The 16552-nt window shown below is 43.0% G+C and overlaps 1 protein-coding gene across 3 annotated transcripts in view; it reads left to right on the forward strand.

Moving 5' to 3' along the window:
* znf532 (zinc finger protein 532) overlaps positions 1-16552 on the forward strand; it is a 154978-nt gene that overhangs the window by 99610 nt on the left and 38816 nt on the right. For all 3 annotated transcript variants that reach the window (XM_067984087.1, XM_067984104.1, XM_067984095.1), the window contains 3 exons: positions 2559-2721; positions 4349-4627; positions 16210-16322. In XM_067984087.1, the coding sequence (XP_067840188.1) occupies positions 2559-2721; positions 4349-4627; positions 16210-16322 (555 nt within the window). The remainder of the gene's footprint in view (positions 1-2558; positions 2722-4348; positions 4628-16209; positions 16323-16552) is intronic.

Genomic DNA, 16552 nt, shown 5'->3' on the forward strand with positions numbered 1-16552 from the left:
AAATGGAAATTGTTACATTCCTAGCACTAATATGTCTCTCACCTTGACGAACAGCAAAATATAAAATGCTATTGAAATTCAGAGAATCAAAATGCGTATGTATGGTTATCCTCAACCTCAGTTTCTGTGTTAGTTTCCCTCTCTCTACCCTAAGTTGCCTTTTCTCTGTCTCTTCCAGTGCCACATTCCCAAAGTGAGAAAAGGAACAGGCAACCCATTGCCAAGCTTCTGCTGTCTGTAAACCAGTCAGAACTAAGTGTACAAGATAGCTGCATCGACCCCTCTCTTTCTCTTTTGGGTGAAGCACTTTTACACCTCCCCTTAGTCTCCGATCAGGAACTCACGTTCCTACTTCCAGTCATAGGAACAGGAGTAGGCCATTCAGCCCCTCCAGCCTGTTCAGCCATTCAATTAGATCATGGCTGTTCTGTATCTTAATTCCATCTACCCGCCTTGGTTCCGTAACCCTTAATACCCTTGTCTAACAAAAATCTTATGAACCTCAGTTTTGAAATTTTCAATTGACCTAGCCTCAACAGCTTTTATTTTTACAGTCGATGTAAATTATGTTTTTTTAAAAAAAAGATGTCTCTTGAACATCATATAACACTTACACTACACAATGAACTGCTCTCTTTTAAGAGGTAACATTTCTCCTGGAATTTTTGAAGCCAGGTGAACCAAAATAAAAATAACGCCTGCTAGCCCCCCATAAAAGAGCGTAACTGGGGTAGATTTTGACTTTGTGCGATAGTACAAAATGGGTGATAGCAAATCGGCAGCGTGATTTTTATTTCCATTATGGAAATGTGTGTCTTTGAGCATTGAAAACCAAAGACTGTACTTCTAAATTGTGTTGATGGTGCATTTGTAGGTACAATGTCTCTTTGTAGTTAAGAAGACAGCAATCAATTTTGCCCTCCCCTGAACTTCATTAAGTCTATTCAATCTTAAAATGTCAAGCCAGCATGATAAAATGTTTAGTAATAGGTCCCTGGAAACATTTAGCCAATAACACAACCAAAACGTAATATAACCAGATACCCAGAATAAAATAATTAGAGCCATTTGTACTCTTGACATTTTCAAGCAGTTGTTTGCTCATAATTTTGTTTGATGTGGTTGGTTGTGAATGAAGAGCTTTAGAAAAATGTTAATGTGAATTTTCATCCTTTGTTTCATTTGGGCTCAGTGGTGCATGGTATTGAAAACTATTTGTTACTAGAGGGACTACAGCTCTAGAGTCAAGATTTGATTTATGGTTCGGAATCGAGACCTGTGTTTTTCAGCATATTTCTTTCACATCATTACTTGACTGAAGGGTGAAATTGTGTTAAGATTATTGAGAGCTGATAACAAATTATTTTTAAATAGAAAGCTTTTCTTGATGAATGCCATTAGGAATGAAAGGGAAGAACTTGTCGTTCACGAACTCAGAACATCACAAAGCACTTCACAGCCAATGAAGCATTTTTGAAGTGTAGTCACTTGTAATTAAGGCAGCCATTTGTCATTTATCAATGACTGGCAGATTTACTGTATTTTCTGATCACTGGATAACGTAAACGTTCTAGCCCACATTATCTTGCTTAAGGTTAGCTTTCAATGTATAATCCATTGTAAACTGACAAAAAACAGTTAATTAGATATCCACTCAATGCTACCTTTGCTTCTTTTGATTGTTGATAACACTGGAAGTAGAAATTGAAAGAAAGAAACTCAACTGGAATATAGTACCCTTAACTATCGCGACTAAGATTTGCACTCAGCTCCTATTCAGTAATGTGGGACTGTCGTGACTTGATTGGTACTTGAAAGAAATCTAGATTTAGATTACCCACGAAACAGTCAGCTGGAAAGAACTGTATCTGCAGTTTGTCCAAGCAAAGACGAACTTTAGATGTAAATTTGATAGATGGGAATAATTAAAACTTTATTCATTGACCTTGAAGTTCACAGCAGTATTGTTGTATGCCTTGAAATCAGCACAAATCGTAGTAGTCATATTGGAGATTTAAAAAAAGATAAGATGTTCTGACCTGTGATTGGTGGTGAGTGAAATTAAAGCAGGTCATGAGCCCTTGCCCAATTACTGTTACTAGGCGATGTGAGAGCAGTGGGTTCAGATGCATTTGGATTCGTTCTTAGAGAGTTAGATTTTCCCCATTAAAATTAAAAAGAGAATTAAAGCTTATTGTTTAATCATAAGTGAGACCATGAATTCAAATATACTCTTATGCTTATGTGCACTATAGATGTAGCTGGGGGAAAGGAAGTATGGAAAGTGACGCTTGCTTTGAAGGTTTTCCCTCCCAGAGTCATTTTAGTCCCATTTTACAATAGCCTTTGGCTGTACTGTAGGCAGAACTGTGCCAGTTTTGAATTAAAGAATGTACTGGTACCGACCAGGCTGTAAAATGTTGATTCCAGTCTGTTACTGGTTAAAATATTCAATAATTTGCATGCTTTTACAGAAATGGACACTTGATGGTTGCAAATAACTGCTCTGAGCAATAAAGTACTTTAAAAATACATGCTCATTTTTTCCTTGTTTTTAGAATAATCTACAAATGCTCCATGTGTGACACAGTGTTTACCCAGCAAACCTTGCTGTGCAGCCATTTTGATCAACATGTTGCTAAGCAGAAAGTTTCTGTCTTCAAGTGCCCAGATTGTGCATTGCTGTATGCACAGAAACAGCTCATGGTAGAACACATTAAGGTATATTCCATTCATTTATGTTACTTTTATTGTTGAAAATGGGTAAACAATTTTGTTAAATAATTCTTTTTTTAAACAAGTAAAATAATTCTTGGCATGTTGCTAAGAACCCAGTCCTATGAACCGTGAAGTGTCAAATCTCTGGAGCTTCTTAGGCCCGGACATTCCGAATGGCTTTTTTTAAAATTTGTTCATGGGATGTGGGCGTCGCTGGCAAGGCCAGCATTCATTGCCCATCCCTAATTGCCCTTGAGAAGGTGGTGGTGAGCCGCCTTCTTGAACCGCTGCAGTCCGTCTGGTGAAGGTTCTCCCACAGTGCTTTTAGGAAGGGAGTTCCAGGATTTTGACCCAGCGACGATGAAGGACTTTGTAGGCTCGACTGGGCTTGGTTTGCCTTTGTGTGTCCGGTGCTTAGTGGTCCGTCCGGTTTTATTCTTATCATGACTTTTTTTAGCGAGATTTAACAACTGAGCGGCTTGCCAGGCCATTTCAGAGGGCAATTAAGAATCAACCCCATTGCTGTGGGTCTAGAGTCACATATAGGCCAGACCGGGTAAGGACGGCAGGTTTCCTTCCTTAAAGGACATTAGTGAACCAGATGGGTTTTTACGACAATCCGGTAGTTTCATGGCCACCATTACTGATACTAGTATTTTAATTCCAGATTTTAATTAATTGAATTTAAATTCTCCAGCTGCCGTGGTGGAGATTTGAACTCATGACTCCCGATTATTAATTTATTAGTCCAGGCCTCTGGATTACTGGTCCAGTAACATAACCACTATGCTACTGTACCTGTCCTAATGGCTGCTGTCTTGTCAGTCCAGATGCTTCCAAAGGCTTTCGCAAATTCTCCATTCACCAGCACTTCAATTTTAATCCGGAGCATGTTTTAAAGTGATGAGTAAAGAGAGAACTTGCATTTATAGATCCATCTTTCATGACCTCAGACTTCCCAAAGCACTTTACAGCTGATGAATTACTTTTGAAGTGTAGTCATTGTTGTGATATAGGGAAATGCAGGAGCCAATCTGTGCACAGCAAGGTCCCACAAACAGCATTGAGATAATGACCAGATAATGTTCTTTAGTGATGGTGGCTAAGGGATAAATATTGGTCAGGACAACTCCCCTGCTCTTCCTCAAATAGTGTAATGGGATATTTTATGTCCACCTGAGAGGGCAGACAGGGCCTCGGTTTAATGTCTCATTTGAAAGATGGCGCCTCTGACAGTACTCCCTCAGTACTGCACTGAAGTGTCAGCCTGGATTATGTGTTCAAGCATCTGGAGTGGGACTTGAACCTACAAACTTATGACTCAGAGGTGAGAGTGCTACCGCTGAGCTGGCACTCTGCCTCTCGCCACTTGCCACTCTTTGTCAACATTTGCTCCATTTGGCACTTATTAATTGTTTTTGAATTGTGATTCTCTGCATTAGATCATTAGTTAATTCTTTTCCTAAAAAAACAACGGGGTCAGTCTTTTTGCACGGTCATACAATAGTTATGGTCACAGTATATGAATGTTAAATTTATTTTACTATCAATGAGGTTTGCTTCAAAACTTTGTACCAACAGATTGAATGTAATAGTGATGACCTAACTCCCTTATTCTTTCATTTTGTAGTCCATGCATGGCAAACTCAAGAGCATTGAGGGTCCTCCCAACCTGGGGCCTCAGCAACCGTTGGTCACAAAGCCTGTACCTACACCAGCGGGACAGAACAAAACTGACGGGAATGCTGTTAATGGCACTGACCGACTTGGGAAGAAAACTTCAGTGGCTGTGAGGAAAACCGGGAGCCGGTCGAAAGCAAATAACCCTGGTTGGATGTGTCAAGACTGCGAGGAATGGTTTCCTGAACGAGAGGACTACATTTCTCACATGAAAAAAGAGCACGGAAAGGTATGAGCCAAGTAACATGGGAGGGAATGGTACAATAATTTCTGGGATCCGAGGAATTCTGTAAAAATGTAACAGACAGAAACTATTAAACTAAATAATCTCTGCTCCACCAGTCCTTCTCTAAGGCTGTCATTGGGAGCCATTTATAAAAACAAGTCATAATGAAGGGGAACAGGTGCTTTATCTATAGTTGCTATAAAGTATACATATACACAAGAAGTTATGGTATTTCAGAGTTATAATAAATCGTTATTTCAATCTCCAAAATATACCTGTGGTTAAAGATGCCACAGTGTAAATGTTTACTTCAGTATGTTGATCATACTTGAAGATTACAGAGATTAATGGCATCATTAATCAAAGAAGTCTTGGTTGTGGTTTATCCTGAACATTAAGCCCTGTCTGTAACAGCCACGTGTGGGATTGGATGCTCTCTGATTAGAAGGGAAGCACTCCGAGTGACTTCAGTGACCTTTATGCTTTTCAGGAGTGTTGTAGTATTTCTGCACTGAAGTGACAAATGTAACAACAACTTGTGCTACACTTGTGCAGCAAGAAGTCTCAACTGCTTCTATGTTAAGGAGGATTAAACAGTGAACACCACGCAGGAGAGGGAAAAAAGAGAAAATGGAGAGGTTTAGGGTGTGGAGACCAAAGACATGGTCGAGGAGAAGCATTATGAGAAGGTTTTTGAAGCAGAGAGAGTGTTGGCAAGGTGGGGCAACTGGGTAGGTAGTTATTGGGGGCAGAAGCACAGTACTTGGGCATTTCATCCTTGAAAGAAGGTGACTGAGAGCTGATCTTATAGATGATAGTAAGTGGTATGGAAAAGGTAGATCCAGAAAATTACTTCATACTAAGTTGACACTGAGACAAGGGGACACAGGGTCAAACTAACAAAAAGCAAATTTAGGACTGATGTCATGAAGTTTTTCACACAAAGTGGGTAGATTTTGAGTGCCCTTGCCTGACGTTAACGGAGCAGTAATGGCCTCAAAATGAGTCGGTAGCCTTACTGTCCCTATAACAGCCAGCTCCATATTGAAAGCGACCTAGGTGCCCACCTGATTTGGACGATAGGCCTCTTTTAATATGGAAATCGGGGAGCTATGAAGTAAGTAGGACCCCGATTGCTATTTTAGGTAGGAACTGGTTGGAGCCTGTGCTACACCAGCCCGATTCCCGTCCCTGTTTAAAATAGGAACTCAAATGATCAGTTGATCTGTTTTAGTGGTGCTGGTTGGCCAGGATACTGGGAGAACTGCCTGTTCTTCTTTGAATAGTGCCATGGGATTTTCTACGGCCACCTGAACAAACAGGCAGGGCCCCAATTTGACATTTCACCAGAAAGACGGCACCTCTGATGGCAGCACTCCCTCAGTCCTGCACTGAAGTATCAATTTAGATTATGTCCTGGATTGGGGCTTGAATTGACAACCTTCTGACTCAGACATTACCAAATGAGTCAAGCTGATACTTGGGAAAATTCAGAAAAACACTGACCAGAGTAGCATTGATTAAAATAAAAGCAAGTTATTATTGATCCAATAGTTTATTAAGTAGAATCACAAATAAGTTGCTATGGAGCACATCACAGGCCTCTTGGAATATTTTAACCTTTGAAAAAGATAAAATATTGAAGAACGTTCATTGTTGGAAATTAAATATTTAGACATTTTTCATCCTTTGCATTGGGATTATTAGTCTTGTTCATCTGGAAATTCAGTAATGATAAAATTTAAAAGAATTGAGGAGTCTTTATTATCTTTCTGGCAGTAGCAATTATAGATCTGAGTCAGAAATATGTTTACCTTCTTTAAATTGTAGGCCTGTGTTTTCACGCTGCTTATTACTTTGGCTCTTCTTTTCACCTCTGCATCATCTTTCTGTTAATTTTTCTCTCTCTGCCGGTTTCACACTATTTGCTTAAATGTGAAAGGAACTAATAAAACCAAACCAGGACACTCAGAATCTGATAGAGAAAAACAAGGCAGCATTTAGGGTGTGATCCTTCACCAGAACTCGTGCTTGTGATAGGTGAAAAGAAAAACAAGGGCAAATACTGGAAATCTGAAACATAACAGGAAATGCTGGAAATTTACAGCAGGTCAAAGGGCATCTGAATAGAGAAAGAAAGACTGGTTAATTGTTTAAGAGGGGGAAGTTGAAACCCAGAACATTAATATGTCTTTTCTGTAGCCTGTGATAAGAACATAAGATGGGCAATAAATGCCGGCCTTGCCACTCACATCCACGCCAATCACGTCCACATTCCCGAGAATAAAAAAAAATTGTCATTAATTGCACAAAAGTTTGACAGCATCTTTAAGGCTTCAGTTTGTTTTCAGTTCAGTTGAACAGTGCTGGCTGTCATTAGAATTAAATTGAAATCTGAAATTCATCAGCAAAGCTGGTTTTATTATTGCTGTCTGCGTCTTGGGAGAATGAGCTAATTGCACTGCTCCTGCCATTCTGAGCCGACTGGATGTGACACTTTGCACAGTGTAGTGACGCCATGTGGTAACCATAGAGAGAATAGAAGGGCATGTGCATGATGATTTCATGATGTCACCACCAACACATGCTGTTACCGCAGGAGCAGAGTGTTTACTGGGCCCAGAGAGTCTGTCAGGAAGATCCACTTCAAAAAAAACAAGTCTTCCCAAATGGCAGTCTAAATCCAGCAGGTGTATGATTCTTGCTATGACAAAGATGGACTGAAAACCACCATAAAAGCAGATCACGTCAATAAGTGGCTGGGACATTACTATCCTAAAGTTCACACTCTAGCTTCGAATTTTATAAAGTTAATTTTTTTGTTTAAATTATTGCATTCCCTAAAGAAGGACACAGTTAAATGCTCCACAAAGTGCTTGGGGAGGGATGACAAATCACTTTGAGTCAGACTGTTTATGTATTTTAATCTTTTCTTCAATTTAGTAGAACTTTCTGAGCCTAGTTTCTTACCAAATACACCGTGTTAAGTTCAGTCTTATCTTCTTTAGAGGCATTGAAATAAGGTCAGTAATATCTGGATGTGTAATGAAAATACTGATAGGGTTGCCAACGCTGGTTGGATGTATTACTAAAGCGTTCATCAGATGACCTCCCCTTCCATTCGCCCCATCCAGTCAAACAACTTTTTTCTTCCCCACCTCCAATATTTTTATAACTAATAAAAGTGTTCGCTAAGATCCCCTTTTCATACTAAGCTAAGTAAATCAGAATGCTAAGTGATTTTTCTGATCAGAGATGCAGAATTGTAGAGGCGAAGGTATCTGGGGAAAAGTCATAACTTGCTGTGCTTTGACCCGAGATTTCAAAATGGATGCCAGTTAGTCTGGTTTTAATGATGAGCTTGTCTGGGAGTGAGTTGCTTTCCAGCTTGGCGAGATCTGGAAAAGAATGAGACAACTTGTCAACTCACAAGTAAACAGTGTGTATCCTCCTTTGTCCCAGATCCTCCTTTCCTTTGCTGTTGCTTCTCTATCCCCAAACTCCTTGCCTATGTCAAAAGTATTTCTGATTTCTTATTAGCAATGCTTTCTTCTGGTTAAAGTTTGAAGGCCACGATTTTATCTTCGAAGTCCCGGGGGGTGCGGGGCAAACAAAATCGAGGATTTCTAAAGTGAAATGGAATCCCGGCTCTAACCTGCCGAAAAACGCACACAACGCAGACCCATCTGGGTGTCCGCGCGCTTCAGGAAGCCGGAAGTCACAATATTTAAAGCAGGAATTAAGCTATTTAATCTTGTTGAAATGGTGATTAGTCTTGTTATTGATGCAGGGAAACAATTTCAACGGTGCCTCAACGTGTTTCCCATGCTGTGCGAAGCACACCATGGGAAACTTGGCGGGTTGCAGCCAGCAGCCATTTGGCCATTTAAATCCCTGTTTGACAGATGGGGATAAAAGGTGAGTTATTGCAGCAGGGCACTCAGTTCTCTCAGACAAATTTTGGCTGGGAGTTCTTTGTGTTTAGACTGAGAATTTTTGGTTCACACTCAGAATTGTTCTGTTCAACACATATTGACCAACTTTTCGGACCCCCTCAAACTGACCATCAGGAAGGGCGACACAATGACTGCATTCACCAGTACATCCGAGGAGGAGGCACATCACCATCTGCGGCAGGCATGGCGTGCAGTTCTTTCACTTGCAGCTCCACAAGACAGAGGTGCACCACAGGGACCTGCACAAGAGCAGAGAGGGGAACAACAGACGGTCCGACGTTGCAGGAGGCACTACCCTCGTAAGAGGATCTACAGACCGAGGCTGAGTTTCCTGGACCTCTCTGAGGAGCAGTGCCTTCGAAGACTCAAAGTGAGTCGTCAGGTGGTCGCAGACATCTGCGCGCTCCTTCATGCAGAGCTGCTCCCGGCTGGGCCCGGTGGCGCCGCATTGCTCGTCACAGTTAAAGTGACCACTGCCCTCAACTTCTTCACCTCCAGATCCTTCCTCGGCGCCACCAGTGACATCGCTGGGATCTCTGTCGTCTGCCCACATGTACATACGACAAGTCACCGATGGTTTGTTTCACAGGGCGTCCCACTACGTCAACGTCCACATGGACGACCTCAGCCAGACGGAGAGGGCAGTGGGTTTCCAGTCTGTGGCTGGCTTCCCATAGGTACAGGGTGCAATTGATTGTACATATGTAGCAATCCGAGCACCTTCACATGAGCCAGGACTGTTCATCAACACAAAGGGATATCACTCCATCAATGCGCAGCTCAATGGCTACCACCGGAAAAAATTTCTTCACGTGTGCGCCAGATTCCCTGGCAGCTACCATGATTCCTTCATTCTGCGGGAATCCAACATCCTGGCCCTCTTCCACGTACCAAACAACCTTAAAGGCTGGCTCCTCGGAGACAAAGGATACCCCTGCAGATATGGTTCATGTCACCTGTGAGAAACCCCATCAGCGAGGCACAGCTTCATTACAACGACAGTCACGTCGCCACCAGGTCTGTCATCGAACATGCGATAGGTCTGCTCAAGATGCGATTTTGGTGCCTGGATCGGTCTGGGGGAGCGATTCAATACGCACCAGCGAGAGTGGGTAGAATTATAGTCGTCTGTTGCGTCCTGCATAACATCGCTCAACAGTGAGGTTTACCGGTGGATGAGACCCCATGCCCTCATCCAGCATCCACATCTGCCATCAACATTGAGGACGAGGAGGAGGATGGGCAAACCATCGGCAGAGCAGCGTCACACTTGGCTGCCCTTGAGCCCAGGAGTCACTAATATTTGACCGATTCTCATAAGAACATCTCCAAAGTGAGCATAGTCCAGTCCTCAGACCACCTGGAACGAGCCTCCCTCCCCCCCCCCAACCGGGTTTTGGAGCCTGTGAGGGCCCCGCTAAAGACTGCTCCACCTGTACCTGTGCAGGGGCAGACTCGCCCCCCACCCCCCCCCCCCCCCCCCCCCCCCCAACCAGTACCCAAAATGCTGCCTCCTCTCCTGGTGGTCAACAGGTGAGACATGGGAACGCTTTGAGTGGCGTCCCCACTTCCATGTCCCCTTTCGCCATTATCCCTCTTGTGGACCAGGTCTACATCACTCCTACCACCCTGCTGGATAACAGTTTGGAGGGCATGTGTGATGTCTTGTAAGCCCACTTGTAAAGTATCTGTCTGCCTGTTTAAGGCAGTAGAATGTTGTTCACCCTGAGTCCACACGGCCGTTGTCAGGGCCTGAATGGATTCATTTGTGAGCCGTGCTTGAAGCTCAATGGAGGCTAGCCTTCCCTCGATCGCAGACATTCCCGCACTTACCTGTGCCACCAGTCCAATCATGCAGGAGATGGACTCCCCTATCCTCTCTGCTATTTGGAGAGGGTGCGTGGCACCTGTTCCAGTATCTCGCAAATGTGCTGCTGTCCCTCAATCATTCTCCTTTTAAAGGATGGCCCTCGGGATTCAGCATCTGCATCCAGCTGAGCAGAGCTTGGAGAGGAGTGCTCCCACCAATGCGGATTTGCCACAGCTGCCCCTGCCACCAGTGTCTGCTCGTGCTCGCTTGTGTGTGGTGACTCCCCAGGTGCCAACCCAACTAACTGAGTACTAGGACCCACCGGGGTGGATGGCTCACTAAGATGTGACGGTGCGCCCTCAGAGACCAGGAGCTCCTCTGAGGAATCGCCCTCTCCCGTCACTGTGGTCGCTGAAGGGCCTGTAAGGGAACAGAGGGCAATATTAAGAATCATCACAGATGTGTAATGTTGCGATGAGCATACTGAGGTGTTCAACATGCCAATCATCATTAACATCAATTCATGTTGTGTATGATGAATGTTAAAGCTGTGTCACCAGACGTTTGTGGGGTGTCAGTCTCAGCGTCCCCGACGGACAGGCACTCGACAGTGCAGCTGATCTGCAGGACCTCCTCCTCCATCTCTGTGAGGACCACTATTTGTTGTGGCCCCCCCTCTGGTCCTCACCCGCTCCCGTGCATTTTGCGCTCCCTTCTCCTACGTGGGGAGAAAGTACCGACGTGTGAGTGAGTGAGTGAGTGATGGTGAAGTGGTCAGCCGATTAATGCGTTGCTTTGGGTGAGGCTGACCATGGAAGAGATGCATCAGAGGGTGAGTATCAGACAGAGACACATATTGGATCAGGCACTGGTGAGGTCACAAATGGGGAGGTGAGGAAGTGCTCAGGAAGTGAAGATAAGTTGAGGATGAGCCTTAAGTGGGTGTGAGGAGTGATGTGACGGTGTAGTGTTGGCAGTGCAGAATGAGTTGGGTGGGGGGAGGGGGGTGTGATGTGGAACACGGAATACAGGAGAATCAGTAAGTGTACTCACTTTAGCTGACCTAATTAGGTCATTGAAGCGCTTTGAGAGTAGGGATAATGGGTAGGTACTCACACTGGCAGGATGTGACTAGTGGAGTCCTGCGGGGATCTGTCTTGGGGCCTCAATTATTCACAATATTTATTAACAACTTAGATGAAGGCATAGAAAGTCTCATATCTAAGTTTGCTGATGACACAAAGATTGGTGGCATTGTAAGCAGTGTAGATGAAAACATAAAATTACAAAGGGATATTGATCGATTAGGTGAATGGGCAAAACTGTGGCAAATGGAATTCAATGTAGACAAATGTGAGGTCATCCACTTTGGATCAAAAAAGGATAGAACAGGGTACTTTCTAAATGGTAAAACAGTTAAAAACAGTGAATGTCCAAAGGGACTTAGGGGTTCAGGTACATAGATCATTGAAGTGTCATGAACAGGTGCAGAAAATAATCAATAAGGCTAATGGAATACTGGCCTTTATATCTAGAGGACTGGAGTACAAGGGGGCAGAAGTTATGCTGCAGCTATACAAAACCCTGGTTAGACCGCACCTGGAGTACTGTGAGCAGTTCTGGGCACCACACCTTCGGAAGGACATATTGGCCTTGGAGGGAGTGCAGCGTAGGTTTACTAGAATGATACCCGGACTTCAAGGGTTAAGTTACGAGGAGAGATTACACAAATTGGGGTTGTATTCTCTAGAGTTTCGAAGGTTAAGGGGTGATCTGATTGAAGTTTATAAGCTATTAAGGGGAACAGATAGGGTGGTTAGAGAGAAACTATTTCCGCTGGTTGGGGATTCTAGGAGTAGGGGGCACAGTCTAAAAATTAGAGCCAGACCTTTCAGGAGCGAGATTAGAAAACATTTCTACACACAAAGGGTGGTAAAAGTTTGGAACTCTCTTCCGCAAACGGCAATTGATACTAGCTCAATTGCTAAATTTAAATGTGAGATAGGTAGCTTTTTGGCAACCAAAGGTATTAAGGGATATGGGCCAAAGGCAGGTATATGGAGCTAGATCACAGATCAGCTATGATCTTATCAAATGGGGGAGCAGGCACGAGAGGCTGAATGGCCTACTCCTGTTCCTATGTTCCTGCACTGCACCCAAGAGCGTGAGATGTTTCTCCTGCTTCAGCGCAAGTTTGGAGATTATGGCCACCTAATTTTGAATAACCCTGGTGGGTGTCCATATAACTAGTAACACATCTTCGGCACCCATCTGCCCAAAGAGGCTGCAAATGCAGTTGAGTATGCCTGCTCTGGGGCGGGAGTGTTGGGGGACCTCCCCAGAAAGATTTCCACAATGCTCCATCGGCCTCCTTTAAAAGGGGGCTGAAAATTCTTTAAATTTGTTACCCCGTGATCCATGTCTCGACCCCCATGTGGGCCCCACTTCCACCAGATGGTGGGGCTAACCCGCTGTTCTTCCTCCAGGCTGGGGACAAGGAAACTCTCAGTCTAGGAGTCCCTTCACCAGCCATGTCCCCTCTTGCTAGTGACTTTGTTTGAGGTGGGTGGAGGCTCTGCCCCACACAAGGCTGTACGGAAACTGCGGGGAAGGTTGGAACCCAGAGACACCAGATTTTTGGTGTGGGTGTGCCATACATGACAACAGTGACTTCACTTCAAAAAGTACTTCATTGGCTGTAAAGCACTTTGGGACTTCCTGAGGTTGTGAAAGGCGCTATATAAATGCAAGCTTTCCATAAGTGCTGTAGATTTTCCAGCCCTCTTTGTTTAAGTTTTCAAATTGACTTTCCCTCAAGTAATAGAATATCAACTCCTTCTGCAGGAAAGAACGTAAAAAAATATATAAGCTAATGACAGATGTTGGGTTCAAAAAGGTGGGGAGTGGTGACTATCTGCTCATCGGAAACTTCACTTTAACCACTGGCTCCAAATTCCTTTCATTGAATCAAGAATTGATCCAGTTCCCAGTTCCCTTTCAAATACTTCAGCTCAGCTGTCCTCTGCTGTAGTACCCTGCACAAGATGATGACTTGAAGCATAAAGAAATTTATTATATTCATTCACCTTGAGCTTATAATCATGTTATTTATAACTTCTTCCTTGGCTTTGCACCGTATACTTCTACATCTATACTATTTATTCTTTTTATTTCTAGTTGATTTAGCTTAATTCCCATCTTCACGGTGGTGTTCGGAGGGCAACCTTGCCACAACCCCAACCCAGTGTCCTGAGTGGAAGGTCATTTCATATGTACAGTGGGCTCCCGGGGGGTTGCAGCCTGCCACTGCAATGGGGAGGGGGATCCCGGTGGTGCTGCAGCGGTAACTTTATTTTTAGGTCTCTGCCAAGATGGAGGCCTAAACAGGTGAGACTTTGGAGCAAAAATGGAGGGAGAGAAGGTCACTGCAAAGCCTCCTCCCTCTTTTTAAAGAATTTTAAGGCCTTCTTGGGCCTACCACTATCTGCTACTGGTGACTCAGGGAGCGGTGGTAACTGGAGCAGACAGGAGGGAAACATGCCAGGAAGTCAGGCCCTGCTCCCCCACCAGCATTTATGCGCAGCAGGCGGAAAGGATTACTGTGGTCTCGCAGGAAGCACTGATTTATTTTTCATCAATCAGGACTCATGATCTTTGTCAGTACCTCATAGTATCAGTCTTTCAGATATGTACATTACTTACTTTATAGATGTAGCCATCGGGTGAAATGATGCTGGATCTCGAGATATTGGTTTCATGATAAAGAACCTCCAGGATTACCACATTATTTTTCATAGTGATTTTTTTTATCTGTAATTCACCATCTTGTATGTTTTCAGATTCTGTATTAAACCTTCAATTGCATTATTGATTATCTCCAGATTTAGCAGAACAGAATTTTGCTAAAAGGGCTTGTATTTCCCAGCTCCTATCAAATTGTATTTTATTTATCGCTCATATCAGTTTTTAAGTTTATTTTCTCCCTTCTGTCAATCTGAAATCAAAAAGTAAATGCGATCAACCTATTACATTTTAGTCTAGGTGAGGATTTTGTTGTCAAAGCAAACCAAAATAATAGTTTTGTCAGCACAACTGTTTCAACAAGTTACACCACCTGAATAAGTATTGATTTTAATGGAACTGGTAACAGATTTCACTTTCCCATTGAATTTTTAGCAAAGAGTAATTAGCGTGCTGTTTGGTTTCCAAGCACCCATATGTCAGTATGTAGGTGGATCTATTAGTCTGCCACCTTATGTTTCTGCATTTGGAGCACCTCATTACCCTGATTATTAACGAGCAGTGTGTTTTTGCTGCTACGGGCCAGTACCATTTAGTTTTTATTTGCTGCAAACACGAAGTTTATCACTTCTTCAGTTGCATCACATTCATCTCACATGAGCATAATATTCATCTGTCAGTATGTCAGCTGCTTTTGTCTGTAATTGAAACTTTGTGTAGGTGCTGAGTGTTCAGAACAGGGGTACCGAGGACGGCTGTTCAGACATGGTCAAAGGTACGTGGGCAGCGTAATCCTTTGGGTGGGTTACCTCATTGGAGCAGTTTTGATAGAGAGAGACATCGACTTTTTAATTCTTTTCTCTCTTCACATTACAATTCCCCACTGAGAAGGTGACCTGCTCCCAGACTTCTGCTAATGCTATTCTTCAGTCGGTCACTAGGAAGTGCGGTGGAGCAGGGCAGCACTGGGTGACTTTGCATCTCATTCCACTGCTTAACCTTCTCTGCCCTTCCTTCACAAGCAATTACTTCTGTCTTCTCAGCTGAGATGAGAACCGCAGTCTGAGAAATTGCAGATGCAATATGTATATGTTATAGCAGCTGTCAACAGGTTTGGAAAATCTTGTTAGGATCCCTGAGATAGATCCGGTGTTTTCTCCACATGCCCTTATTCTCATTTTCAATACTTCTATTAATTTTATTCTGCTTGTCGGCAATTTTATAAATCTGACTTCTCAATTAATACGGGTTAATTGTTCTGTATTCCAGTATGAAAAATGGTATTACATTGAAATGCATTGAATCTGAGAGAATTGTTTTGTGTACTGTTCTACTGTTAGCAGTTCCATGGCCCTTAAAGGGGAAAGAAAGTCTTGGGAGCATTTTTCTCTAAATTACTCCCCCAAAATCTATTTTAAAAAAGTATGTCTACATATATAATATTCTTTAACATTTTTAAAAATAGTCAAGTTTTCTACTAATAGAAAGTTGCCATGTCAAGTCCCATTCTTCGACGATGCTTAAATGATTTTACTGATGGGAGGAGCCCCGATACATGCTGGAGTGGCTCCATGTATTGCAATGAGCCTGTGAGCCAATCTGACATATTCTACTGGATAGGTATGCAGCATACAAAAATACTTCCCCTTGTTACTTGACCCCTCAGTCAGGAAATTGTGTGCAGCACGGAAGCATCTAAAGGAGGAGAGGAAAACAACATCTTGGGAGGAGTAAAGATATTAAAATTGATACCCATAATATGTGGAATTTGAAATAACTTAATTGCCGACATTTTCTGAATCCTGACCAGTAGTGAATTTGGAAGATATAAATTTACTAATGAGTATCCACAGCCATGTTTGTCAAGAGTGAAATTGTAACCATTGTTAACAAACATTTTGATGTTTATTCCATTAAGTGTATATTTATTCCATTAAATGGTTCAAGAACAGTCTCGTTCTACCTTTGATAAGAAAATGCTAGTGCAGTGCGTAAAAGGCTGGATTAGTTCTTGTTTATTTTAAGGGTAAAATCAATGGCGATGGTTATGATGGTGTGATGTTTCCTTTTGCTAATAGCAAATGAAGAAGCACCCATGCCGTCAATGTGAGAAATCCTTCAGCTCCTCGCACAGTCTGTGCCGGCACAATCGCATCAAGCATAAAGGCATCCGGAAAGTGTACACATGCTGGTAAGTGATGTTGAGCTGTGCACATTGCAGCTGTAAAGTGGAACTCCATTTTGTTTTTAAAAAATGGGTCAATTATTAATTGTTTACTTCATAAACCAAATGTTGTTTGAGGGAAAAGTATCTATTTTTGATGGGGACAGGACTGGGAGGGAGGTTTAGCTTCATGGGCCAGGGAAAGGGGCTAAGAAGCAGAGGCAGCTGAATGGATAGTCTCTATTGTAGAGATAAAG

This window comes from Heptranchias perlo, chromosome 1 (genome assembly GCF_035084215.1).
Source record: "Heptranchias perlo isolate sHepPer1 chromosome 1, sHepPer1.hap1, whole genome shotgun sequence".
NCBI lineage: Eukaryota > Metazoa > Chordata > Chondrichthyes > Hexanchiformes > Hexanchidae > Heptranchias > Heptranchias perlo.